We start from the raw sequence: 24,979 nt of genomic DNA, 5'->3' as shown, positions 1-24,979 counted from the left end.
CGACATCCCAAGCAGTTAATCGGATAAAGCCAGGGCCAGAATCCAAATCTGATTTTGTTTTCTTTATGGAGACACCCGGGCTCACTGGGCTGCACGATGAGTGTTTCAGTTAGAAGTGGAATCCTCCTGGATTCATGGCAGATGAACACCAGGCTAGGGGCTGAGGCTTGGGTTTCAGCAGCTGGGGAAGTTTTTAGAGATCCGTGTTTCTTTTTTTTTTTTTTTTTTTTTTTTTTTTTTTTTTTTTGCTATTTCTTGGGCCGCTCCTGCGGCATATGGAGGTTCCCAGGCTAGGGGCTGAATCGGAGCTGCAGCCACCGGCCTACGCCAGAGCCACAGCAACGCGGGATCCGAGCCGCGTCTGTGACCTACACCACAGCTCACGGCAACGCCAGATCGTTAACCCACTGAGCAAGGGCAGGGACCGAACCCGCGACCTCATGGTTCCTAGTCGGATTCGTTAACCACTGCGCCACGACGGGAACTCCGAGATCCGTGTTTCTTATTTCTGATTCATTTGCTGCCCTCTGACAAATAACTTTCTGAGACAACAAATCCTTTTTAGGAGGAAGGAAGAGGGAGCTACTATTTCTTAGGGTCTTTTGTGTGTCAGGTACGGTGCTGGGCACTTTCTACACATTATTTAGTCAAATCCTAATGACAAGGCTGCAAAGTGTTATCTCTGTTTTCTAGATGTGGAAACGGATGCAGAGGTTAAGTCGTCAGGGCCCCACAGCCAAGGGGTGGAGCTTCGGATTTGGTCCATGGCTCTCAGCCTCCGATGTGGCCCTTGGGGAGCCAGGAGTATGACTCCAGTTCTGCACTTAATCCATTGTTCATTTTGCTCGTGCACGTCCCGGGTCGTGTGTGACTGATCCTGGGTCCTGAGTTCTCAGAGGTCATGTCTGAGGTGGTCCCTGCTCCTGGAGAGCTTCTACTCCTGGTATCCTGGTTAACCCATCTCTGTGCCTATAGGGATTGCTCTTGCAACAAAGAAGCAGAGGCCATTCTGATGGGAGCCAAGCAGACAGCAGAGGCTGGGGGATGCTTTGACTTTGCCAGCACTTGGCCACAGTCCAACCTAGTCTCAATTCACAGATGATTCAAGCACTGAGGAAGGAAGGTAAGCTTTTCTCGCTCCCTGGAGAAAAGCCTGTTTCTACTTTGGAAACTTTAGGGGTTCATTTAAATTTGCCACAGCCCTGGGGTTAGTGGATCCATATGCTTTTTCCTGCCATTTTCATTTCATTTCCTTTTCTCCTTTTCATTTGAAATGGTGCCAACTCTCAGAGCCTCAGTTTCCTCCTTTGTCAAATAGGGACCACACCTTCTAAGTGCAGGTTTTTGTGAGGCTGGAAAAATAGCAAACCACTGACACAGGTCTCCATAGTGTTAATTATCTTTCGTCCTACTTACAAACTCCCATTCTTTTGCTGCCCATGTTTCCATGGTTTATAAATAGGGATGGTGAGGCTTTCGCTCCACAGAACACACCTCTCTCCAGGTGGCCTTCTCAGCCTCATGGTAGGTCTCTCCTCCTGGCTGTTAGCTCCCAGGAGACAGACCTTGCTCAGCAGAAAAGCTGTCCCAAACATCATTCTCTTTGGGTTATGCATGTACCCATTGAGGGGTGAAGGACTGGGAGCAAGATGAAAGACCCTGGGCCAGCAGCTTGGCTTTGGCTGTCAAGTAGATCCAACTTCAGGTCCTGGCTGCACCAACATCCCAGCTGTGGGGCCATTGGTAAAACGGTTTAATCTTCTCAAGGAGCTACTTCCAAGGAAGTCTTGGTTGTGGGGATTTATATGGGCTGCCCAGCTTCTCAGGGGATCTGGAGGGCCTAGTCAATCCAGAGCGAAACATCTCCCACTTTGCTTTGTAAAACCTCCCTCACACCCAGGTTTCACCTCAGACCAATAACTCAGATTCACCAGAGATAGGACCCAGGAATCCATAATTTTGAAAGTTCCCTGGGTGATTGCAGAGAGTGGCAGAGGTTGAGAACCTGTGCCCTCCGCCCTCCCTCTGGATGGCCATCGAAGCCATTTCCGGTCCCACTCCTGCGCCACAGCCAGCTGTGCCTGTGATGTCTGCTTACGCAGTGTGCTCTGGCCACCTGCTCTGTTGTGATGCTCTCAGGAGTGACTGGGCAGCACAGATGTCTGTGTGCATGTTAACATAGCTGGGGGGGGGGTGTTTCCTGCTTGGATTCGATAGCTAGCTCATAGAGCAGGTCTGCCAGGGTAGGATTATTATAAATTCCTCTTCCAGTCACTGCTTCCAGACACTCTGTCCAGGTGTCTCACACCTTTTATCTAGCGCTGTGACATTCCCATCGTGGCAGACACTGTTGGTGGTTATCCTAATATCCAGTCTCTTCCTTGTCCTCACCAGCATCTCCTGTATTGTTGGGAGCTGCAGTGCGCTCAGCTAAAATCAACACCAGCTACATTGTCCAACTACTTATCTAGGAGTGGCAGATGTAAAGAGAGATGTAAGCAGAACTCGTAGGGTGAAGCTTCTAGGAAGGGTCTCTAAAAGGTGGCTTTCTTCAGTTGGGAGGCAGGAGTCCTTGGGTCCTTAACCATCTTTTTTGCTGCCCTGAATATGGATGTATTGACTGCTGCTCCAGCAGCCATTATGTGCTCATGAGGTGACCTTGTAGACGATGCCATATGCTAAAGATGGCAGACCAGAATATAGAGGGAGTTTGGATTTTGATGAGAGGTGTAGAGCTACCATTCCTGCCTTGTACTATCTATTATCTCTGGAGTTCATGTTACATGAGAAAAAAATTCAGCCCCTTGCTTAAGAGACTCTTATTTCTGGTCTTTGCTACTAGCCCCTGAATTCAGTTCCTGATATCCCCTTGAGTAAGCCAAGTGTATGAGAGCAGTTCAACACATGTCAGTGTCCGTTATATCGCTGCCTCCTCCATCCCCTCACCCCAGCCCTACACTGCTCTCCTCTGATAAATAACTGGAAATCAAGCCATGAGGTTGTTGAAGTTTGGTGGGATCTCAGTCACAAGCAAGTGATGCATGGACCATGCCCAGCCTACAGATGAGTTTTGTTTGGCTCACACTTACGTTTTTAAAAACACTCTGAACTTGTTGCCAGCATTTGAAAATCTGGTGATTTCACACAATCCTGATTTCTTAGAAAATCTTGAGCCAGAGTTGTCTTTCCTTTGTGGCAACAATCAGCTGCCGCTGAGTATCAGCTGCCCCCTGAGATGACGACCCTGGATCATCACAGCTCCCCTTCCCTCGTGTCACCTGTGTGGCCCTGAAGGCACCTGAGTGTGCAGTCTCCCTTCTCCCTGCCAAGCCCACACCCCAGAAATGGCCTCCTACAACGGAATTCCTGCATTTCCTGCCCCTTTGCTCTTTTCCAGTCTCCCCTGACTCAGCACATAGCACATGGGGGTTTTTTGGTTTTGTTTTCTTCTCTCAGAAAACTGAGCATATATTTTTGAGAAGCGGCGAGAAATCAGTCTCCCAAAGGTCAGAAAACAGCTGATGTTGCTTGACTTTCCTCTTCGTGTGTCTTACTGACAACAAGAGGGAGAACCGCAGGCTCCCTGGGGAGCAGCTGTTGGGCGGCACCGAGGCATCCAGAGGACCATTAAATTGAGTATGAATGTGGATAGCTTGGAACGGCTTTTATTTATTACTGTGTTGTGAACTGACCTGGGTCTTGAGAGCGGCTTCACCTCAGCTGGCTGGTGCTGAGACGACCCTCGAGGGTTCTTAAATGGCAGGACTGGCAAGATGCACGTTAGCGTCTCTGGGCTCATGAAGTAACCTGTGTGCTTCTCTGAAAACCTTAGTGGCTGTGCTGCCACCTTCAGCTGCGGTGACCCTGCTGGAGCCATTAAGCGGAGTCTCTATTGCTGTCTGGTATGTAAGTCTTCGTATTGCTAGTCATTAACTATGCTTAGTGAAATGCCCATCCAGCTTTTACAGACAGAGGTCTCTGGGGTTTTGGAGAGAAAAAAACTATTTTGATGATAATTTGTAGCTATAATTATTTATGAGCAACACACAGAGTTCAGTAGGTTGGGAATGGTCATCCTTTCATTAGCAACTCTAAGTAGAATGGAGCCACGGTGGGCACAGAGCAAGTTCTTGGTGAGTAGATTGGCTTGAGATGAAGACAGGCACCAGTGGACCTGGCATTTTCCAGGTTGGTACCGAAGTCTTAGGGTTAATTCCACTGCAAAAATAAGTTCTGCTTCTTGGGTACTGATGGAATCTCACAGTATGCGGGTTGGTGACTGGGCAACAGTCCTAATGACGGTGCCTGTCTGCTTTGGAGCTGGTTGCTGCAGGAAGCAGGATCCTGTTGCTGGGGTAGGCTGGGCATGGGGTTGGCTGGAATGGAGTTTGGGGGAGGCCGATTGAACCTTCATGCAGGTAGACTGCTGGGCTGTGTTGGCTGCTGACCAAATTTTCTGTTAAGAAAATGTGTTTATAACTGTCAGGCTGCTTCATTTTCATAGGAAACATACTTGGCGAATAGCCATATAGAAAGAGAACTGAAAAACTTAATGCCTTAAAAAAAGGCTTCATTCGGTACAAACTTCTGAACATGGTCATTACATTCCGACGCTGGCGAACTCTGGAGGCTGCCCACTTATCAGATTTTCATTTCTTTTCAGAAATAGCTTAGGAGCAATGCTGCTTGGGGTCCAAGTGGGAATTCTCACTGATTTTTGAGAATTTGGCCATGTGTTCTTTACCTCAGCCTGTCTTTTACTCTGTCATATCCAAACATTGTACGCACCAGCAAAGTGCCGAAGTATTCCAGCAGAAAATCTGCTATGTCTTGAGAAAAATCACTTCCATGACTTATTAATGAACTAACTAGGCATAATTTTCATGGGGTTCATTTACGCAAATTTATCATAGAATATCGTTTAAGAAGAAAAAATGTAACGATTGAATTGAAGTCTTTTTTGAAATAATATTAACATTCAAGGATCTCTACCCCCATGGATATTTCAGTTGCCAATGTGTCAGGTTTGTCCAAGAAAATTAGGTGAAAATCCCTTACTACATGGGCTGGCTCTTTTCTGTTTGCCCCTCAGACTCACTCTTCCCTCTTCCCTGCCCTGCTGGGGTGACTGGAGGTGACTTGTGTAGACCAAATTAATGGGCTCCTTGCCATGTGGTTTCCAGTGTGTTCGGGTAATGCAGGGTGGAAGGTGGAGAGTGAGATTAGAGTGTATTTTTATTTATTTATTTATTTAATTGTATTTTTAAATGATTTTTATTTTTTCCATTATAGCTGGTTTCCAGTGTTCTGTCAATTTTCGACTGTATAGCAAAGTGGCCCAGTCACACATATATGTATACATTGTTTTTCTCACATTATCCTCCATCATGCTCCATCACAAGTGACTAGATATAGTTCCCAGTGCTATCCATTGCTTATCCATTGCAAAGACAATAGTTTGCATCTATTAACCCCAGATTCCCAGTCCATCCTACTCCCTCCCCCTCCTCCTTGGCAACCACAAGTCTGTTTTCCATGTCCATGAGTTTCTTTTCTGTGGAAAGGTTCATTTGTGCTATGTATTAGATTCCGGATATAAGTGATATCCTATGGTATTTGTCTTTCTCTTTCTGACTTATTTCACTCAGTATGAGTCTCTAGTTCCATCCATGTTGCTGCAAATGGCATTATTTTGTTCTTTTGTATGGCTGAATAGTATCCCATTGTGTATATATACCACATCTTCTTAATCCCTTCTTCTGTCGATTATTTTTTTTAATTGAGATTTGATGTACAATATTGTATTAGTTGCAGGTATACAGCAAATATATACATATATACAGTTAAATATATACAAATATATATACTTTTTCATATTCTTTTCTTTCTTTTTTTCTTTTTCTTTTTCTCTCTCTTTCCTTTCTTTTCCTTTCCTTTTCTTTTCTTGACCACACCTGCAGCATATGGAAGTTCTCAAGCTGGGGGTTGAATCAGAGCTATAGCTGCTGTCCTATGCCACAGCAACAGCAGCATGGGATCTGAGCTGCAACTGAAGCCCACACCACAGCTCATGGCAATGCCAGATCCTTAACCTATTGAGTGGGGCCAGGGATTGAACCTGTGTCCTCATGGATACTAGTTGGATGCGTTACCACTGAGCCACAGCAACTCCCCATATTCTTTTCCATTGTAGGTTATTACAAGACACTGAATATACGTCCCTGTTCTATACAGTAGGTACTTGTTTATCTGTTTTATGTATAGTAATGCTATCAGTTAATCCTGAACTCCAAATTTATCCCTTTCCCCTTTGGTAACTCATAAGTTTGTTTTTAGTGTATATGAATCTATTTCTGTTTTGTAAATAAGTTCTTTTGTATCATTTTTTTAGACTCCATATATAAGTGGTATTATGTTACTCGTTTTTGTATGACTTATTTCACTTATTATGATAATCTCTGTGTCCATCTATATTGGTGCAAATCCCATTATTTTATTCTTTTTAATGGCTGAGTAATATTCCATTGTATATGCATATACCACATAGTCTTTATTGATTTATCTGTTGCTGGACATTTAGGTTTCTTCCATGTCTTGGCTATTGTAAATAGTGCTGCTGTAAACATTGGGGTACATTTTGGAGTTTTCATCTTTTTGAAGAACTTCCATACTGTTTTCCATAATGACTACACCACTGTATATTCCTCCAAACAGTGTAGGAGGGTTCCCTTTTTTCCACACCCTCTCCAGAATTTATTATATATAGTCTTTTTAATGGTGACCATTCTGACTACTGTGAGGTAATACCACATTGTAGTTTTGATTTACGTTTTCCTAATAATTAGCCACGTTGAACATCTTTCCATGTGCCTGTTGGCCATCAGTGTGTCCTTCTGGAAAAATGTCTTTTAGGTCTTCTGCCCATTTTTTGATTTTTTTTTAATTGATTATAGTTGATTTACGATGTTCTGTCAGTTGCTGCACAGTGTCTTTTTTTTTTTTTTGGTTATTAAGCTGTATGAGCTATTTTTATGTTTTGGGAAATAACTCCTTGTCAGTCACCTCATTTACAAATATTTTCTAACATTTCATAGGTTGTCTTTTAGTTTTGTTTATGGTTTCCTTTGCTGTGCAAAAGCTTTTAAGCTTAATTAGGTCCCATTTGTTTATTTTTGTTTTTGTTTCCATTACTCTAGAAAAATGGATGCAAAAAATATTGCTGTGATTTTTGTCAGAGTGTTCTGTGTTTTCCTCTAGGAGTTTTGTAGTACCTGGTCTTACATTTAGGTCTTTAATCCATTTTGAGTTTATTTTTGCATATGGTGTTAAAGAGTGTTCTAATTTAATTCTCTTATGTGTAGCTATCCAGTTTTCCCAGGACTACTTATTGATGAAAATGTCCTTTCTTCATTTTATATTGTTGCCACCGTTATCATAGATTAATTGACCATAAGTGCTGGATTTATTTTGTGGCTTTCTACCCTCTTCCATTGATCTATGTGTATGTTCTGGAGCCAGTACCATACCATATTGCCTTTTTTTTTTTTTTTTTTTTGGCCACACCCATGTGTGGAAGTTCCTGGGCCAGGGATTGAACCTCTGCCACAGCAATGACCCAAAACCACTGCAGTGACAACACCTTAAACTGCTGTGCCACAAGAACTCCAGTACCATACTCTTTTGATGACTATAGTTTTTGTAGTATAGTCTGAAGCCAGGGAATGTGATTTCTTCAGCCATGTTCTTTCTCAAGATTATTTTGGCTATTGGAGGCCTTTTGTTTTTCTCTTACAAATTTTCAAATTATTTGTTCTAGTTCTGTGAAAAATGTCATTGGTTATTTGATAGGGAATGCACTGGATCTGTAGATCACCTTGGATAATGATTCTTCTAATCTAAGAACATGGCATTAGAGTTTGGAAGTGTTCCTTCCTCTATAATTTTTTGAAATAATTTCAGAAGGTAGACATTGACTTTCTATAAATATTTGGTAGATATAAATATTAACCTGTGAAGCCACCAGGCCCTGAACTTTTGTTTGTTGGGCGTTTTTAAGTTACTGACTCAGTTCCAGGACTGTTCCTATTTCTGTTTCTTCCTGATTCAGTCTTGGAAGATTGTACCTTTCTAAAAATTTATTCATTTCTTCTAGGTTGTGCATTTTATTGGCATGTAGATGCTTGGAATAGACTTTTATGGTCCTTTGTATGTCTGTGGTGTTGGTTGTGACTTCTTTTTCATTTTTGATTTTATTGATCTGGGCTCTCTCTTTCTTGAACTGGCTAAACCTTTGTCAATTTTGCTTATCTTTTCAAAGAACCAACTTTTAGTTTCATTGATCTTTTGTGTTTTTTTTTTTTTTTTAGTCTCTATTTCTTTTCTTTTCTTTTTTGTCTTTTTAGGGCTGCACCTGCGGCATATGGAAATTCCCAGGCTAGGGATCGAATTGGAGCTGTAGCTGCTGGCCTATGCTACAGCAATAGATAGCAATGCCAGATCCAAGCCATGTCTGTGACCTACACCACAGCTCATGGAAACACTGGATCCATAACCCACTGAGCTAGGCCAGGGATTGAACCTGCATCCTCATGGATACTAGTCAGCGACAACAGAAACTCCTAGTCTCTATTTCATTTATTTCTGCTCTGATCTTTATGATTTTTTTCCTTCTACTAACTTTGGGTTTTGTTTGTTCTTCTTTCACTAGTTGCTTTAGGTGTAAGGTTAGATTGTTTATTTGAGATTTTTCTTGGGAGTTCCTGTTGTGGCACAGTGGAAACAAATCCGACTAGTATCCATGAGGATGCAGCTTCATTCCCTGGCCTCACTCAGTGGGTTGGGATCTGGTGTTGCTGTGAGCTGTGGTGTAGGTCGCAGATGTGGCTCACATCCCATGTTGCTGTGGCTGTGGCATAGGCTGGCAGCTGTAGCTCTGATTTGACCCCTAGCCTGGGAACTTCCATATGCCACAAGTGCAGCCCTATAAAAAGAAGATTTTTCTTGTTTCCTGAGGTAAGCTTGAATTGCTATAAATTTCCTTAGAACTGCTTTTGTTGTGTCCCATAGGGGTTGAATCATTGGGTTTCATGTTCATTTTTCTCTAGGTACTTTTGGTTTCCTCTTAGATTTCTTCAGTGATCCATTGGTTGTTTAGTAGCATATTGTTTAGCCACCATGTGTTTGAGGTTTTTGCAGCTTTTTTCTTGTGGTTGATTTTTATTTTAAGATCTATTTTGTCTGATATGAGTATTGCTACTCCAGCTTTCTTTTGATCCCTGTTTGAATGGGATATTTTCTTCCATCCTCTAACTTTCAGTTTGTATGTGTCCCTAGAAATGAAGTGGGTCCCTTGAAGACAGCATATACATGGATCTTGTTTTTGTATCCATTCAGCCAGTCTATATCTTGGTTGGGGCATTTAATCCATTTATATTTAAGGTAGTTATTGATATGTATGTTCTTATTGCCATTTTATTATTTGTTTTGGATTTGTTTTTTCTTCCCTTCTTCTCTCCTCTTGTGGTTTGATGACTATCTTTAGTATTGTATTTGAGTTGATTTTTCTTATTTGCATGTATACCAATCATACATTTTTGGTTTGCAGTTGCCCTGAAGTTTCAATATAGGAGTCTATGTATATATATACATGAGATTGTTTTAAGTTGTTGGTCTCTTAATTGCAAGTGCATCTCCAGTGTCCTGCATTTGTACCCTCCTCTTCTCATGATTTCTGATTTTGGTAGCATAATTGTGCCTGGATGATTTCATATCTTTACTGTATATGTGCCTTTACTGGTGAGCCTTGTCATTTGTGGTATTTTTGTTTCTGGTTGCAGCCTTTTCTTTTCTGCCTAGAGAAGTTCCTTTAGTATTTGTTGTAAAGCTGGTTTTGTGTTGCTGAATTCTCTTAGCAAAAGCTTTCGGCTGTTATCCCTTGGTTATTATGGAGTATCCTTCTTTGTCTCTTGTAACAGTATTTTAAAATCTGTTTTGCCTGATATAAGAATTGCTACTATGGCTTTCTTTTGATTTCCATTTGTGTGGAATACCCTTTTCCCATCTCCTCACTTTCAGATCTGAAGTGACTCTTTTATAAACAGTGTATTTAGATCTGTTTTTTTTCTTTTTATGGCCACACCTGTGGTGTGTGGAAATTCCTGGGCTAGGGTTTGAATTGGAGCTGCAGCTGCAGGTCTATGCTCCAGCCATAGCAACACAAGAGCTGAACTACATCTGTGACCTTTGCCACAGCTTATGACAATGTCGGACCCTTAACCCATGGAGCAAGGCCAGGGATCAAACCTGCGTCCTCAGGGACACTATGTTGGGTCCTTATCCTGCTGAGCCATAACAGAAGCTCCAAACTTCTAACTTCTTGCTCTATGTATCCATTCTCCCGAGTTCTGTGATCATCTTTATGATCTTTAGTGGGAACTCTTTCTGAGGTAGATTGGCTATCTCCACTTCATTCAGTTCTTCTGGGGTCTTATTTTTTTCCTTCACCTGGAACATGTTCCTCTGCTGCTTCATTTTGTCTAAGCTACAATTTTTTTTTTCTTTTTTAGGGCTGCACCTGTGGCATATGGCAGTTTCTAGGCCAGGGGTCGAATTGGAGCTGTAGCCGCCGGCCTGCACCACAACCACAGCCACAGCCACATGGGATCTGAGCTGCATCTGCGACCTACACCATAGCTTGTGGCAATGCCGGATCCTTAACCCACTGAGCAAGGCTGGGGATCAAACCTGCGTCCTCATGGATGCTAGTCAGTTTGGTTAACTGCTGAGCCACAACAGGAACTCCACTGTTTGTATTTTTATGTATGTGGTAGGTTAGTTATATTTCTCCACCTTGGAGAAGTGACCTCCTATAGGAGACGTCCTGCGCATGCCAGCAGTGCACTCCCCTCTCAGCACCCAAGCTGTATGTTCTAAGGGTTCCCCCTAAGAGGGCTTCATGGATCCTTCTTTTGTGGTGGGCTATGTGGGTGGTCTTGTAGGCTTGCTTGGCTCCTGGGCTGCTTGGTGGCCAGGCCTTGCCCTATGTGGATGGTGGTGGCTGTTGTCTAGAAGGGCCTATTGCTGAGGGGGAGGGGGAGGGGGAGGGAATGGGATGGACTGGGAGTTTGGGGTTAGTAGATGCAAGTTATTGCATTTGGAGTGGATAAACAATGAGATCCTGTTGTATCACATAGGGTTTGATATCTAGTCGCTTGTGATGGAACATGATGGAGGATAATGTGAGAAAAAGAATGTAGGTATATATGTATGACTGGGTCACTTTGCTGTACAGCAGAAATTGACAGAAAAATATAAATCAACTATAATAGAAAAAATAAAAACCTAAAAAAAAAAAAAATCCCAAAAAATCCAGTAGAAGGGCCTAGTTATAAGGTGGCTGGTTGTGGAAGCCTAAGAGTCCCTGGGGCTAGTGCTGGCCTACTGGTGGGCAGACTCAGGGTCCTGACGACTCTGGAGCTATTGCCCACCACTGGCAGGTGAAGCCAGGTCCTGGGGTTAGCGTCAGGCTATTGGCAGGCGGAGCTGGTGTCTGGAGTCTGGCTTCAGGGCCCAGGGATCCCAGAGCTCGTTTCCGATCATTGGGTGGAGGGGAGGGGGGCAGTTCTTGACACAGGTATAAAGTCCAGGGTGTGCTGAAGTTGTGTTGGCCTGCTGGTGAGCAGGGCCAGGCCCAGGTGCTCCCAACATTGGTGGACTCCTTCTGCAGGCTGTTGGGATCATAGTTTTCTTGCTTCTTACGTCTGCCCCCTGATGTCTTAGTTTTCTCGTGCGTGGCAGGGGTATGTCTAGAGGCGGCTGTGGCTCAGGAAGTCTTTAGGCGGTTTGTCTGCTGACACATGGGGCTATGGCCCAGTCCAGTTAGCTGTTTGGCCTGTGGCGTCCCAGCACTGGCCCCTACAAACTGTTGGGTAGGGTCAGGTTTTGGTGCTAATGAGCCAAGATATCAGCTGCCAGCATAGTGTTCATGTGTTTCAATGTTCCCCAGTATGTCTGACACCAGTGTCTGTGTCTCTAGGGAAAGCTGCAGCTGCATGCCAGCCCCAACCCCTGGGAAGACGCTCCAAGACCGGCACTTAGGTGAGACCCATGCTCCTATCAGATTACTGCTTTTGCCCTGGGTGTTGGTACACGTGAGATTTTGTATGTGGCCTTTAAGAGTGAAGTCTCTGTTTCCCCCAGTCATGTGGGGCTCCTGCAATTAAGCCCTACTGATCTTCAGAGCCAAATGCCCTGGGGGCTCATCTTCCCAGTTCCAGACCCCTGGGCTGGAAGCCTGATGTGGGACTCAGAACTCTTACTCCTGGGGAGAACCTCTGCAGTGTAATTATTCTGCAGTTTGTGGGTTGCCTACACAGGGTATGTGGGATTTGATTATATTGCAGATCTGCTCCTCCTGCCCATCTCATGGTGGTTCCTTCTTTATGCCTTTAGTTGTGGATCTTTTCTGGTAGGTTCCAGTCTTTTTCATCAATGGTTGCTCTGCAGGTAGTGGTGATTTTGTTGTGCTCATGAGAGGAGGTGAGCTCAGGGTCTTTCTAATCTGCAGTCTTGGCTGCTGTCCCTGAGGTCAGGGTGTTTTAATCCCTGGCTCCCTTTCCTCTTCTTTTCTTTTTGCTTTTTAGGGCCACACTGTGGCATATGGAAGTTCCCAGGCTAGGGGTCAAATTGGAGCTACAGCTGCCGGCCTATACCACAGCCACAGCAACAAGGGATCCGAGCCGGATCTGTGATTTACACCACAGCTCATGGCAACGCTGGATCCCCGACCCACTGAGCAAGGTCAGGGATCAAACCTGTGACCTAAGGGATACTAGTCGGGTTTGTTACTAGTCAGGAACTCCCCTGGCTCCTTTTCTGGGGCCCACAGCACCTGTCTGGCAGCACCCTCCACAAGCCTCCTTTCCTGCTCCCTCCCCATTCCAGCCCAGGATGCCACTGCACTCCTGTTTCCCTATATGCTGCCAACACCTTTGTAAGTATTCTGTTTATTAAACTCTTAAGTTATCCCAATTGGAGTGTGCCATCTGCTTCATGAGGGAACAATACCGATGCAAATAAGGATTTGAGCCGCAGAGATAATAAATAAGAGGATTGCTGACCTCTTCGTGGTTAGCACAGATGAAAAGTGGCCAGATCCGTGCAGGTGAAGCATTACTGTCTAAAATCCCAGCCCAAACCTGCCTTCAGGAAAGCTGCCCTTCTGCCTCTGCGAATGTTGCCCCATCTCAGGATGGTTTTGTTGCTTTGGGGTTCAAAGCCCTAGTCTTCGGCTTGTGAGGCTGGGAGCATTCGGAGACTGATTTGGCATGAAGAGTAACGCACTTGGATCTGGCGGTGGGGAGATCTTCTCCTGAAAGTCCCAGGCTATGGAATGCGAATCATTGATTTTTCCATTGTCTCTCTCTCTTTTTTTTTTAGTCTTTTTAAGGCCACACTCACAGAATATGGAGGTTTCCAGGCTAGGGGTCGAATCGGAGCTGTAGCTGCCAGCCTACTCCACAGCCACAGCAACACTAGATCCTTAATCCACTGAGCAAGGCCAGGAATCAAACCCAAAACCTCATGGTTCCTAGTTGGATTCGCTTCCGCTGCGCCACGACAGGAACTCCTCCACTGTCTTTCTAACAGGGCAAGTTGCCCTGTTATCACTTGCTCACAGGTGGCACATGTTTTAGGAAAAACAAAAGGATTAATGGAGGATTGTTATGGAAAGTTTGTGTCCCCTTAAAATCCATATGTCGATGTCCACAGTGATGGTATTTGGAGATGGGCTTTGGGGAGGTAATTAGGGTCAGATGGCTTGTGGGGGTGGGGCCCTCGTAATGGGATTAGCGCCTTTATGAGAAGAGACACCAGAGAGTTTGACTCGCCCCTTCCCTCTGCAGGCACACAAAGGAGGAGTCATGGGAGCACCCAGCAAGACAGCATCCACCTACAACCCAGGCCAAGACACAAAGGCCTTAGGCTGGAACCTGCCACTCTGGCACCTTGATCTTGGACTTCCCGGACCTCCAGAACTGTGAGAAATAAACTTGTTTCATCCAACCAGTGTTGTATTATGGTAGCCTGAGACCGACATATAGATGCTGTTCTATAATAGTAACCCAGTTTCGTGGTGTTTGCTCTTTAAAAAATTTTCATTTTGGCAATTCTTGCTTACAGTGCCTCCTCTTTTTTTTTTTTGGTCTTTTTAGGGCTGCACCTGCAGCATATGGAAGTTCCTAGGCTAGGGGTCTAATTAGAACTGCAGTTGCCGGTCAATGCCTCAGCCATAGCAATGCAGGATCTGAGCCACATCTGTGACCTACGCCTCAGCTCATGTCAACGCTGGATCCTTAACCCACTGAGGGAGGCCAGGGATCAAACCCATGTCCTCATGGATACTAGTCAGGTTCATTACCACTGAGCCACAATGGGAACTCCACAGCCCACTTTAATATTTAAAAGACAATGGGGGGCTTGATGGCTGAAATTCAAGCTTTAAAGTTTCGTGTATCTTTTTCAGACTGGTTGAACTTGGAAAAGACCAAATTTTCTCAACAATTTTGCCAAATAAAATACCTCTTTAGTTGTGGATGCTGAGAAGGCTGGGCCCTTGGTTCTGATCCTAAATAGAAGTGAGAAGGTGCTCACAGAATGATGCCAAGCACCAGTGGCTGTACAGTTTCCATTTTATTTTGTGTGCTTTTTTTAATAGGATATAAATAATGACAAAAATTACAAAATTTATAACTGGAAGCCCAAGCATATTTACACATAGGTTTCTATTTCAGCAAAGCTACTATTTACTTTGCTCCTATACAGTTTCCTTTTGGTACCATATTTTAGTGTTATTTTACTCTCAATTTACTACATACATATCAACAGTGAATAGGCAAAATATATACAAGGAACTGTTCAGTTCAAGTAATTTAATATTGTATTAAAATTCTTCAACACTGAACTAAAACCATATACTTCTGTCAGTTTGAAATAAAATTTAGTTGTCTTCAGAACTCACCAACTGATGAATGTAACTGATAATATCAGGTTTAAAATAATATTGGTTAATTAAAAAAAAACATTAAGACAATCCCACTATTTATCAGTATCGCTATAATGAACTTCAAAATGATTCACAATATGATTGGTTAGAACAATATACATTAAAATGTTATTTTTTTCTATAGTGATATTGGTACTGTTATATAATTTGATTCTACATAAATATACATCATGGTATCATACAAATACTCCACAGAGACATTAAAAAAATTAAAATACCTTAAAGAAACGTAAGTAAATTTTATTTAATCAAAGAGTAAGCAAACATTTATTTATTTATTTATTTGATTCAAGAAAAGAGTTATTACTTTGGAATCTCTCTCTTTTTTTTTTTTTGTATTTATTTTTTTCTAGAAAAAACAATTTTTTTTGCAATAGAATTTTATTAACACCTTTCTCAAACGAGGTTTCCATGACAGAAATCTTGACAGCAGGAGCCCTAGATTTTTTTTTTTTTTAAACATGTTCTCTAAAACCATGAAGATTTAAAAAAAAAAATCTTTGCAGGCTTATGGCTGCGTCAGCACTTTGGGTAAGACGCCAGTTTGCTTGCCTGAATCTCCTGCTGTGGCGAGAGTCGCTGGTACTCTGCCACGCCCGAGCCAGTCCTCTTGGTAGTAGCAGTAGAAGTTTAGTTATGTGATGTGAAACCAGAAACATCCCTCACAGCTAACCTAGTTTTCTTATCAATGCATTAGTGAAACATTCTTTTAATAAAAATATTTAATACAAGACACATTTTTCTGTGCATAATAAATTCCTCTGTTTTAAATCATTATGTTTTTGAATCAATCCATAGATGTAAAGGTTCTCTTTATCTGACATAGTTGATTACATATAAAATTCACAAATATAGAAATTGGGAAACAGGATTTCCTGGCAATCAGGGGGGGTGGGTAGTTTTTGTCCTTTTGCATGAAACAATACTCAGTGAGATAATGACTTTACAGATGCTTTTTGGGGGTAGTTGAGTTTCTCCTACCTTGAAAACTGCTGACAGTGAAAAATAAACCCAAGATGTGTATACTTTTAGGCAGTATTAGAGATCCCCTGTATTTTTTTTTTTTAAGGTATTATCCCCAAATACAGCAAAGCAAGTGTTGGGGCAGAGTCATCAGAAATACCTCGGGTGGCAGCAGGGAAGGGAGTCAGGACAGTCAGCCGAAAATCTCAACTCGTGCCTTTCAGGGGTTACGGCTGGAAAGTCTTGGTTGCACTTTCTGTCACTGTGCAGAAAGAACGTCCCCAGGAACGGCCAGCGGCCTCTCGCCCGTGACAAGGCCACACAAACAGAGCAGTTCTTCCTCCTGGGCCGGGTGGAAAGCCTGCTCCGGGACTGCTCGGCGTGCAAGGCACCGCGAGGACGGGAGGACGGTGAGTATCAGAAAATCGTGGTCTCATACTTGGTATTTATCCCCCGCTTGGCCTCCTGTCCTGGCTCCACAATCCACGGCAGATTGGCCAGAGTCTTTTGCTCAGATGGGTCGATCTGCTTTAAAACAGAAAGGCTGATGCCTGTTATACGGTACCTGCACGGGGTGCCCACACGCATCCTGTCGCTGCCTGGAAGCCAGCGCTGCGCCCTGGCAGGACTTCGGGATGTTGGTGCATGAGAATCGTTTGTTCACTCTTGATACACTGACTGCATGTGGACCGTGTGTGAGGTACCCGGTGGGGGGGAAGGGTGAGAGACACACCTCTTGTTCCGGAAGGCACCCAGGTCGGGAGGAACACACACACGGGAACACTTCAGTACTGATCAGTGCGGTTTGAGGGGGAAGAGGGCACGCTGGGCACCCAGGAAGGCCACTGACTCCACAGTGGGAGTCAGGGGGGCTTCCTGGAGGAGACGAACTGGCTATGTACTGCCTACCTCTCAAGCCTCCATTGGTTTCCATCACAATCAGAATAAACCCGGAGTCCTCAAGGACTGCCCACCTGCTGCTTCCTGCGTGCCAGGCCCGTGGCCAGGGCCTCTGCAAGCATCACGGCTCGACCCAGGGCTCCTCTCAGACGCCCTCCTGCTTCACACCCTGACGTCAATCAGAGTGCAGATCAGATATCACCTCCTCGCTAGTTTATCCCGTACAGCACAGCACCTCACCTTTCCTGCTCTCTTCTCCTGTTCTGCTCTTCGCAGTCCTTATGCCACAGACCTCAGCCTTGTTTATCCTCTAGTACCGGGTATGCTCATGGGGGTGGGGATTGTGTCTATTCTGTTCACTACTGTTTTCCTCAAACAGCTCCTGGCAACCAGTAAACAGCGGGCACCCAATAAGTACCTGTTGACTAGACAGTATTTAAAAATGGAGGTCATGTCAGAGTTCCCGTCATGGCTCAGTGGTTAACGAATCACACTAGGACCCATGAGGTTGCGGGTTCGACCCCCGGCCTTGCTCAGTGGGTTAGGGATCTGGTGTTGCTGTGGCTGTGGTGTAGGCTGGCAGTAACAGCTCCAGTTAGACCCCTAGCCTGGGAACCTCCATATGCTGCAGGTGCGGCCCTAGAAAAGGCAAAAAATACAAGTAAAATAAAAATTGAGGTCCTGTTGAAATGAAGAGCAGGAGGACAAGTGAGAGTTTCCTGGCGAAAGCAAGGGGTGGGGAACAGCATGTGCAAAGTTCCCAGCATAAGGGAACGAGGCCATTGGAAGCCTACAGTCCCTGTGCAGAGAGGGAACCAGGAGGGGAGACAACCGAGGGTGAGGAGGAGAGCAGGGCCAGGTCAGGCTGCGCCTCGACCTAAACCCGACCTAAACCCGACCTAAACCCAGCTGAGCGAAAACAGGCCGGTATGTTCCAGGCCCCGGGGCGTGTGAGGCCCAATGGGGTGAGGCTTGAGCTCTGAGTGCTCACGGCGGGGGAGGCAGGGGGTGGTTCTTCACCAAATTGCCGCCCCTTCCTTTGGTGGGGCCCATGCCCCCGGGGCTGCCCGTGGTTTGATTTTATCTGCACAAGTCCTCCTGCAGTTCAGGGGAGGACTTCCCATATTCTTAGGAATCAGGGGATAGTTCTCAACAATAAACCGGGATCAGGGGAAATGGAACACAGACAGGCATTGATGGGGGTGCAATCCTGGGGCAGTTAAAGAACGGCAGTATTATTCCCTGTGTGTTTTGTACTTTTCAGGGAAGGCTTCTAGGTGAACATTCTATGAGCCCTGTGGCACCCAAACCCTTTGTGCTTGTCTGGAAAAAGTCAATGGGACCAGAGAAAAGTTGGATGGGGCACCTGCTGTGGACAGAGTTACCTAGCCCACACAGGACTGAATACAACAGTCTAAGATAATCCCATAAATACTCTGAAAATTCCTGGACATTTAACCTACTTTTTTTTTTCTTATAGAAGAAGACAGACAACGAACAAATCTCCATCAATAAATGCTACACAGAATTAAAAGCAGGCGGACAGCATGAGCCTGACGAGGCGTCTACCTCCCATCAGTGGTCCAGGAGAAGCCTGTTTGTGTAGCTGAGGCCTGGATGACGAGCCGGAGGGAGCTGTGACGGAAGCGGGGGAAACAAAGCCCGGCGGAGGGACCAGGCACGGAGGCCGCAGGAAGAGCAAGGCGTCGGAGAGGAGTGCGGTGGGAAACTGGGGCAGCGGTGCCACGGTCTGATCTCTGTTTTAACACGGTCACCCTGGTTGCCGTGTGGGGAAGCGGAGCTGGTGAGGAGGTGCGGTGTGTGGTTTTGGAAATTAGTGGTGGGGCCGGCTGGGATGAACAGCGTGACGGAGGAAATGGAGAGGAACAGCCGGGTCGGGGAGAGGTTTTGGGAGCTGAGGGGACGGCATCTGCTTGTGAGCTGGACACGGGCTTGGGGGGCCGGGGGAGGCAGGAATCAAGAATGCGTCTAGACCTCTGGCTTGAGCCACATGGCGAATGGTTACGTCACTTACTGCGCTGGGAGAGATGGAGAGAGACACGGCTTTGGAGGGGGAGCAAGACCCCTGTTTGGGCCCGCCGAAGTTTCAGATGTCTGCTAGACATCCCAGGAGAAAGGGAGCCCGTAAGGCTGGAGTTCTGGGAGTGCATCAGGGTTGGCAGCCGGGGGGCTGGGGTGTGCTGAGGCGGGGGGCGGGGGGACCCGAGGGCAGAAGGAAGGTCTTTCAGGGATGTGCCATTACTGGGGGGATCAGTGATAAGAGGTGAGCACAGGAGTGAACCGTGAAGTGGAAGCAAAGGTTCAGGAGGTGAGCTGTCGTGGAGCAGGGGGACCAGATGCTGGGAGGGGTCATGCGCGTGGAGGCGAAGGTTGCCCATGACGGTGACAGGAGCCGAAGCCAGAAAAGAATGTGCACGAGCCCCGTGGTCACAGAGGGCAGTGTGCCTCTGTGACTCTACACGGCCCCCTGGCCCTGGGGACAGGGGTCCGTGGGGAGGAGGAGAGAGTCACGGATGGAAGGATGTGCGGGCGTGGGAGCCACGCCTCTGGGGGCGCCAGAGTTTCTAGGCTGCCCAACAGCAGCAGAAGCCAGATGGGAGGCTGGTTGGGAACCTTCCAGCCTCTGGGTACCGCTACTACAAGAGGAGGCCGCTTTGAAGTCATGAAAGTCTGTTAGGACAGGATGTGTGCCGAGCCTGTGGGAGGGAAGGGGAGGAAATTCCTGGAAGAAGGCAGATGCCAAGGAGGAGAGGCGGTGCCTTCTGAACAGTCCCTGCTCTGCAGGAAGCCTCAGCTGCGGGAGAACGTGCGGGGCCTGGCGCCGCCCCCCTCGGACCTCGCACAGCCTGTGCCTCCAGCTTCCTCCAGCTGGGGGCCAGGGATGCCCTGTGAGCCTCTGCCACCCTCTCCACCAGCCGCTGGCTTGAGAGGGGCTTGCCCCCGGGAGGGACTGTCCTTCCCAAGCTTGCCTGGACCTTCAGGAACGATTCACCCAGGACAGCAGAGTGCCCAGTGCCCTCCCAGGCTGCTGAGGGGGCAGAGGAAGTGGGGGGCCTCCTGGTCAGGCAGATGGCCCCCAAGACTTTGCAGGAACTGGGCTGAGAGGATGACAGCCCCATACCAGGATGAGGCTGAGAGAAAGACAAGAAGGGCAGGTCCTGGATTCCCCTAGCTCCCACACGACCAAGGGGGCCTTCCTTTCAGGACACCTGTCTCCTACTTACCACGGACTTGCGGATGCTGACGCGGGGCTTGGGGATGGGCTTGGAGGGCTTGTTTTCAAAGCTTTCTGGAAGCGTGGAGGAATGGCCCCCTTTCCTGGCTTGCAGGGCGAGCTGGTAGGCGACCTCGAATGCCTGTCCCAGCGTCAGGATGATCTCGTAGGCTAAATTCTGCAAGAGAGATGAGAACGTGTTTAGGAAGGCATCCTGCAGCATAGAACGGGGTGCTGAGAAATGCCGTGGGGGCTGAACGGTGAGGACCCTGAACTGCTCCACCTGATGTGGCAGCGAGTCAGGGAAATCTCACCACCAGGACACACAAGATCCAATCTGGGGTCTCTGCAGAGCATGTCACTGGAGCGACACACTGCCGACAGCTACACTCAGGATCCACCCTCGGACCCAGAGCCTCCTCCATCCCGGGTGGCTGCTTTGCTCCCAGGCTCTGGGAGGGAAGGGATTATTCTGGCCCCACAGCCAAGGTCTGGGAGCCCGCAGCCTGAGAGGATGATGCCACACACTCCGCAGGAGGTGTTCCTGAGAAGTCTGGGTCTTTTTACCTCTAACATCTGTGATTCAGTGAACATCTCTGAAACACAATCAGAATCTAATTTAGGCAGAGGGGATGAGTCATGCTGGCGTGGCGTCTCACAGTCACAGCAGCGAGCATGCAAACAGAGCCAATTATCCATCTATTTCTTGAGGCGTTTGCTTTCCCTGTGGCTCCACTCCATATTTTATCATCAAATCAGCGAGAGACAGGAGATTGTCAGGCCCGAATGCCATGCCAGGCAGCGCCTGGGAGAAAGGTTCTTTTCCTCGGACCTTCCCTGGCTCCCCTCGATGATGTCTAGCTTCCTTTTCTCTTTTCCAGATTCGTACTTCATTTCTGCCGTCTCTTCAGAGCATAGCGCTACCCTGTCTTCATTCACTGAGAAGACAGACATGGACCCCAAGGAAGCAAGATCTCAACCTGACCCCCCCCCCCAGCCCAGGGTCAAAGAGGTATCTGCCTATGGGTCAAACTTTCTTAAATCTACAGCCCAAGCTGCAAGCTGGCATGGTCTGTCCCAAGTTTCTATTCTGATGAATGTCCCTAGAATATCTGTGCGTGCTTTTTCAAAGCTACAGAAATAGCTTGCGCTGGTTTTGCATCTATGCCCTTCTCCCTCCCTGTCTCCTCCTCCCCAGTGGAGCAAATGGAGTGGCTTGGTTTCCACAATTCTGTAAGATCTGCTAGAGACTGTTCCTACTTGACCAAGACGAGGGAGATGCGGGATGGCCAGCAGAGGCCAGGTGGAAGAGGCTCATGGGTTGCTGGACTGATGTGGTCTTAGACCCACGGACGGGGTGGGTGGGGGATGCCTCAGAGTGAGAACTGGTCCGACGGAGGATGTAACTTTTCCTTTGAGCTACTTGCTGAGAGGTGATGGCCCCCTCAAGACAGCCGTGTGCTTTTTGGAGACACCGAACCTTGCATGGGCAGCTGAGTCCCTCCTGCAGTGAACGTGAGGCCTGTGCTTGCATCCAAGGATGAGTCAGACAAGGAAATCAGTAAGGCCCCGACAAATGACAGTGGAGGAGGGCTGGCAGCTAGCTCTGGCCGTCGCAGCACCAAGAGGGCTGAGCCCGCACTGCCTGCACTCAGCACTCACGTCTCTAGCAGTGTGGCCCTCTAGTGTGCGAGGGGTCCTCTGGAAAGGCCGCCTGGGGCTTTGGGCTTCGGCTGTCCCCGTGAAGTCTGGGCTTGTGGCTGTCCATCCATCAGAGGCATGAAGCAGATATCTGTGCTCTGGGTGGGCAACTGGACTAAGGGAAAGATGGCAGACACAGTGATTCTGTAACATGCAGCTTTTTGCTGCTGGCACAGAGGTGCTTAATGAGTGTGAATTCCTTTATAGTTAACCTAAAAACAAGTTCCTGAGAGAGAGATTTACTTAAAGCTCCAGTGTCTTCAAATGAAAGCCAAAGATGCTCATTTGAGCAGGTGAGATTTTTCACAAGACTATTACGGGAAGCCTAAAGGTTTCTGAAAGGTTCTGGGTTGAAGCTCTGCCCTTTCATTTTTAAAAAGTTCCTGGTGTTAGGCAACTGCTGAGATAAGACAGAGACCAGACCAGACTGTGTGGTTCCCTGCCAAGCAGCCTCTCCTGGTTTGGCTTGCATCTCCATGACGTCTTGCTTTTCGTTTTATTTAGAATGCTGCATTTTTCAGAGTTCTTTTAGGATCTGTAACGAGTTGGACATTGTTAGCTTTCCTACTTTCTGTTACTTCAGTGTTTGAGGTTTTGATTCTGGATGCCAGCGAGGGGCCCGCAAGGAGCGGCTGGTTGCGGATGGGACTCTGCATGCAGAGTCCTGTGTTACCCAAGTACTGGGGCCCTTGACGGGATCAGATGCTCATCAGCTAGGACCTGAGGACACACGTTTGAAGGAGACGAAGGTTCTCTTCTCCCGCCTCTCTTTAGTAACATCTCTACTTAAAGTGGGAGGGGAGTTATTCTGAGAATAGGAGACTCTATGGGACAGGGCCAAAGATGATACTGCAATCTGATCAGAGAGGCTTAGGTGACAAGCCCTCACTTCCTCCTTTGAGCCAGTCTTGCTGAGCCCAGCAATGCTTCCTCCCAGCACTGAAGGCCCAGGGATGCTGCTTAAAAAGCCTGAAAGCCCAGTTAGACTCTGCTCACAACTGTGGGGAGGCCAGGGCCAGAGACTATACCTAGCACTGAGTAAGATGCTTGTTTGCTGAATGAACGAATGAGTATCTAAAGGGCAAGCTGGAGTAATAACACTATTAGTTATTACTATAGGTAGTATGGCTGCCATTAAGTGTTAGGCTAGTTGTACCAAGCACTAGATTTATCTTATTTAAATCTTACCACAAACATCCGTAGTAAAATAGCATTATCTCCATTTTATAGATGAAGAAATTGAGGCTCAGAGAGTTTAAGGACCCTGTCTGACATTGCAGAGCTATTAAGTTACAGAGCACCGATGTGAACCAATAGGTGTAACTCAAACGTCTATGTTCTTGAAAACTCTAATCTGAAAAGATACATGCACCTCAGTGTCCACAAAAGTACTACTTACAATAGCTAAGACATGGAAGCAACCTAAATGTCCACTGACAGAGGATAAAGGAGTTGTATATAAGTGTGTCTACACCCCCCAATGGAATAGTACTCAGCCATAAAAAGGAATGAAATGCTGCCATTTGCAGCAACATGGCTGGACCTAGAGATTATCATGCTAAGTGAAGTAAGTCAGAGGAAGACAAATACCAGAGGAAGATTTACATGATAACAATCTAAAAAAGCGATACAAAAGACTTACTTACAAAACGGAAATAGACTCAGAGACATAGAAAACAAGCTTATGGTTACCTATAATAGAAAAGAATTTGAAAAAGAATGTATATAACTGAATCACTTTGCTGTACACCTGAAACAAATAAACTCTACCTCAATAAAAAGAAAAGGAGCCTGTGTTCTTCCCCTCTAGTGTGTGGTACCTTGTCTCCGAGATGGCAGCCCTTACGCTTCCCCTCCCTCACGCCATGATGTTCCCCTGTCCCCCACGTCCTTGAATCTGGACTGGCTATACTGACGTCCCCAACTACAGAATGTGCACAAGAGCATGCTGGGACTTTTGGGATTTAGATTGCGAGGGGTCTTGCAGCTTCCATCTGGGCCTCATGAAACACTCACTCTGAGGGAAACCAGCCGTATGTAAAAAGTCTGCCCTCCCTGAGACCACCAAGCTGTGAGGATGTCCAAGCTGGCCAAGGAGAGAGGCTGCCTAGAGAGAAACAGCAGCTGTAGCCATCCCAGCGCAGGCTCCAGGTACGGAGCAAAGGACTGATACTGGATATTCAAGCTCCAGGAGATGCTGCACTGAGGACCCCAGCCAAGCCATCCCAGCATCTGCAGTCATCTGAGCTGTCCAGTGGAAGCCCCAGATACTGTGGAGCAGGAGAGCAGAACTGCTGTGCTATGACCAAATTCCTGACCCTCAGAGTCGTAAACCTGATAAAATGGATGTTATTTTATGCCACTAGGTTTTGGGATGGTTTGCTAAGTAAGCAGCAATAGACAACTAGAAGACCATGAGATGCCAAGAAAGGCTGGCTGGACCCTCATTCAGGCGGCGGGAAGAGGAACCATCAGCCTGCGAGCTGGGGTGACCTCCTGGATAGTCAGGGGAGGGCCATCCCTGGAGCCACCACCCCCAGCCTGGCCATGGGGTGGTGGTCATGGCTGATGCCTCTGACCTATCCTGGTCACAAGATCAAAGTAAACACTAAGGTGTCCCGTCACATGCTTGCCCCTTGAAGCTGGGATATCCTTTCAAGTTGGCACCACCACACTCCCATTATCTAGTTGCTACCTCCCTTGGGCATAAATCCAAACTTAACTTAGTTTTATATTCACTACTTCCCATCCCCTCAAAATGCTGTAACTCAGCCTCTCCGACCTTGGCTCCCTCTGTCCTTCCTGGCTTACTGGAAAACTACTAGCCTTGGCTTTTCCAGCATAAATCTCTTTTAGGATCACACTTATTACAGCAGTTGGCCTAGAGTATTTCCCACCTTACACAGACCACAAGTTAAAGAAGGATGTTTAGGCAAGTGTGGTGGGTGTGAGGGATGACTGCCAGGAAGAATATACTCTGAGCCTCAGTCTTCTTATTGTGAAGTGGGGATAATAATTACTGGATTATTTTGAGAATCACTCATAATGACATGTAGTCTAAATTACAATACCAGCCAACATTTACTATTTACCGTGTGCCATGCTGCGCACAGACT

General features: G+C 46.6%; 1 protein-coding gene and 1 long non-coding RNA gene across 45 annotated transcripts in view; one reads left to right on the top strand and one right to left on the bottom strand.

Moving 5' to 3' along the window:
• The first annotated feature begins 257 nt into the window (after window positions 1-257).
• Window positions 258-14,064, top strand: LOC110260817 (uncharacterized). Of its 2 annotated transcripts, XR_014804281.1 has the most exons (4): window positions 258-1,123; window positions 3,833-3,902; window positions 12,035-12,096; window positions 13,905-14,064. It is a non-coding gene; the product is annotated as an uncharacterized LOC110260817 (long non-coding RNA). The 2 variants fall into 2 exon arrangements; XR_014804282.1 differs by lacking the exons at window positions 258-1,123; window positions 3,833-3,902 and adding an exon at window positions 6,034-6,233.
• Window positions 14,065-14,672: 608 nt separating this feature from the next.
• ANKS1B (ankyrin repeat and sterile alpha motif domain containing 1B) overlaps window positions 14,673-24,979 on the bottom strand; it is a 1,062,966-nt gene continuing 1,052,659 nt past the window's right edge. For 28 of the 43 annotated variants that reach the window (XR_014804254.1, XR_014804264.1, XR_014804263.1 and 25 more), the window contains 2 exons: window positions 20,173-20,340; window positions 14,673-16,555 (listed from right to left, as the gene is read on the bottom strand). Coding sequence is in view for 19 of the 43 variants with exons in the window: in XM_084957460.1 (XP_084813586.1) it covers window positions 16,445-16,555; window positions 20,173-20,340 (279 nt within the window). In the remaining 24 variants the exon portion in view is untranslated. Of the gene's footprint in view, window positions 19,645-20,172; window positions 20,341-24,979 lie in introns of all 43 variants that reach the window. The other 15 variants (XR_014804253.1, XR_014804262.1, XR_014804242.1 and 12 more) reach the window with 6 other exon arrangements.

The sequence above is a fragment of the Sus scrofa genome, chromosome 5 (assembly GCF_054392235.1).
Source record: "Sus scrofa isolate SSC_HxYL_T2T_F1_AM1 chromosome 5, Sscrofa_HxYL_maternal_Yorkshire_Landrace_v2.0, whole genome shotgun sequence".
Taxonomy (NCBI): domain Eukaryota; kingdom Metazoa; phylum Chordata; class Mammalia; order Artiodactyla; family Suidae; genus Sus; species Sus scrofa.
This window is presented reverse-complemented; position numbering and strand designations above follow the sequence as displayed.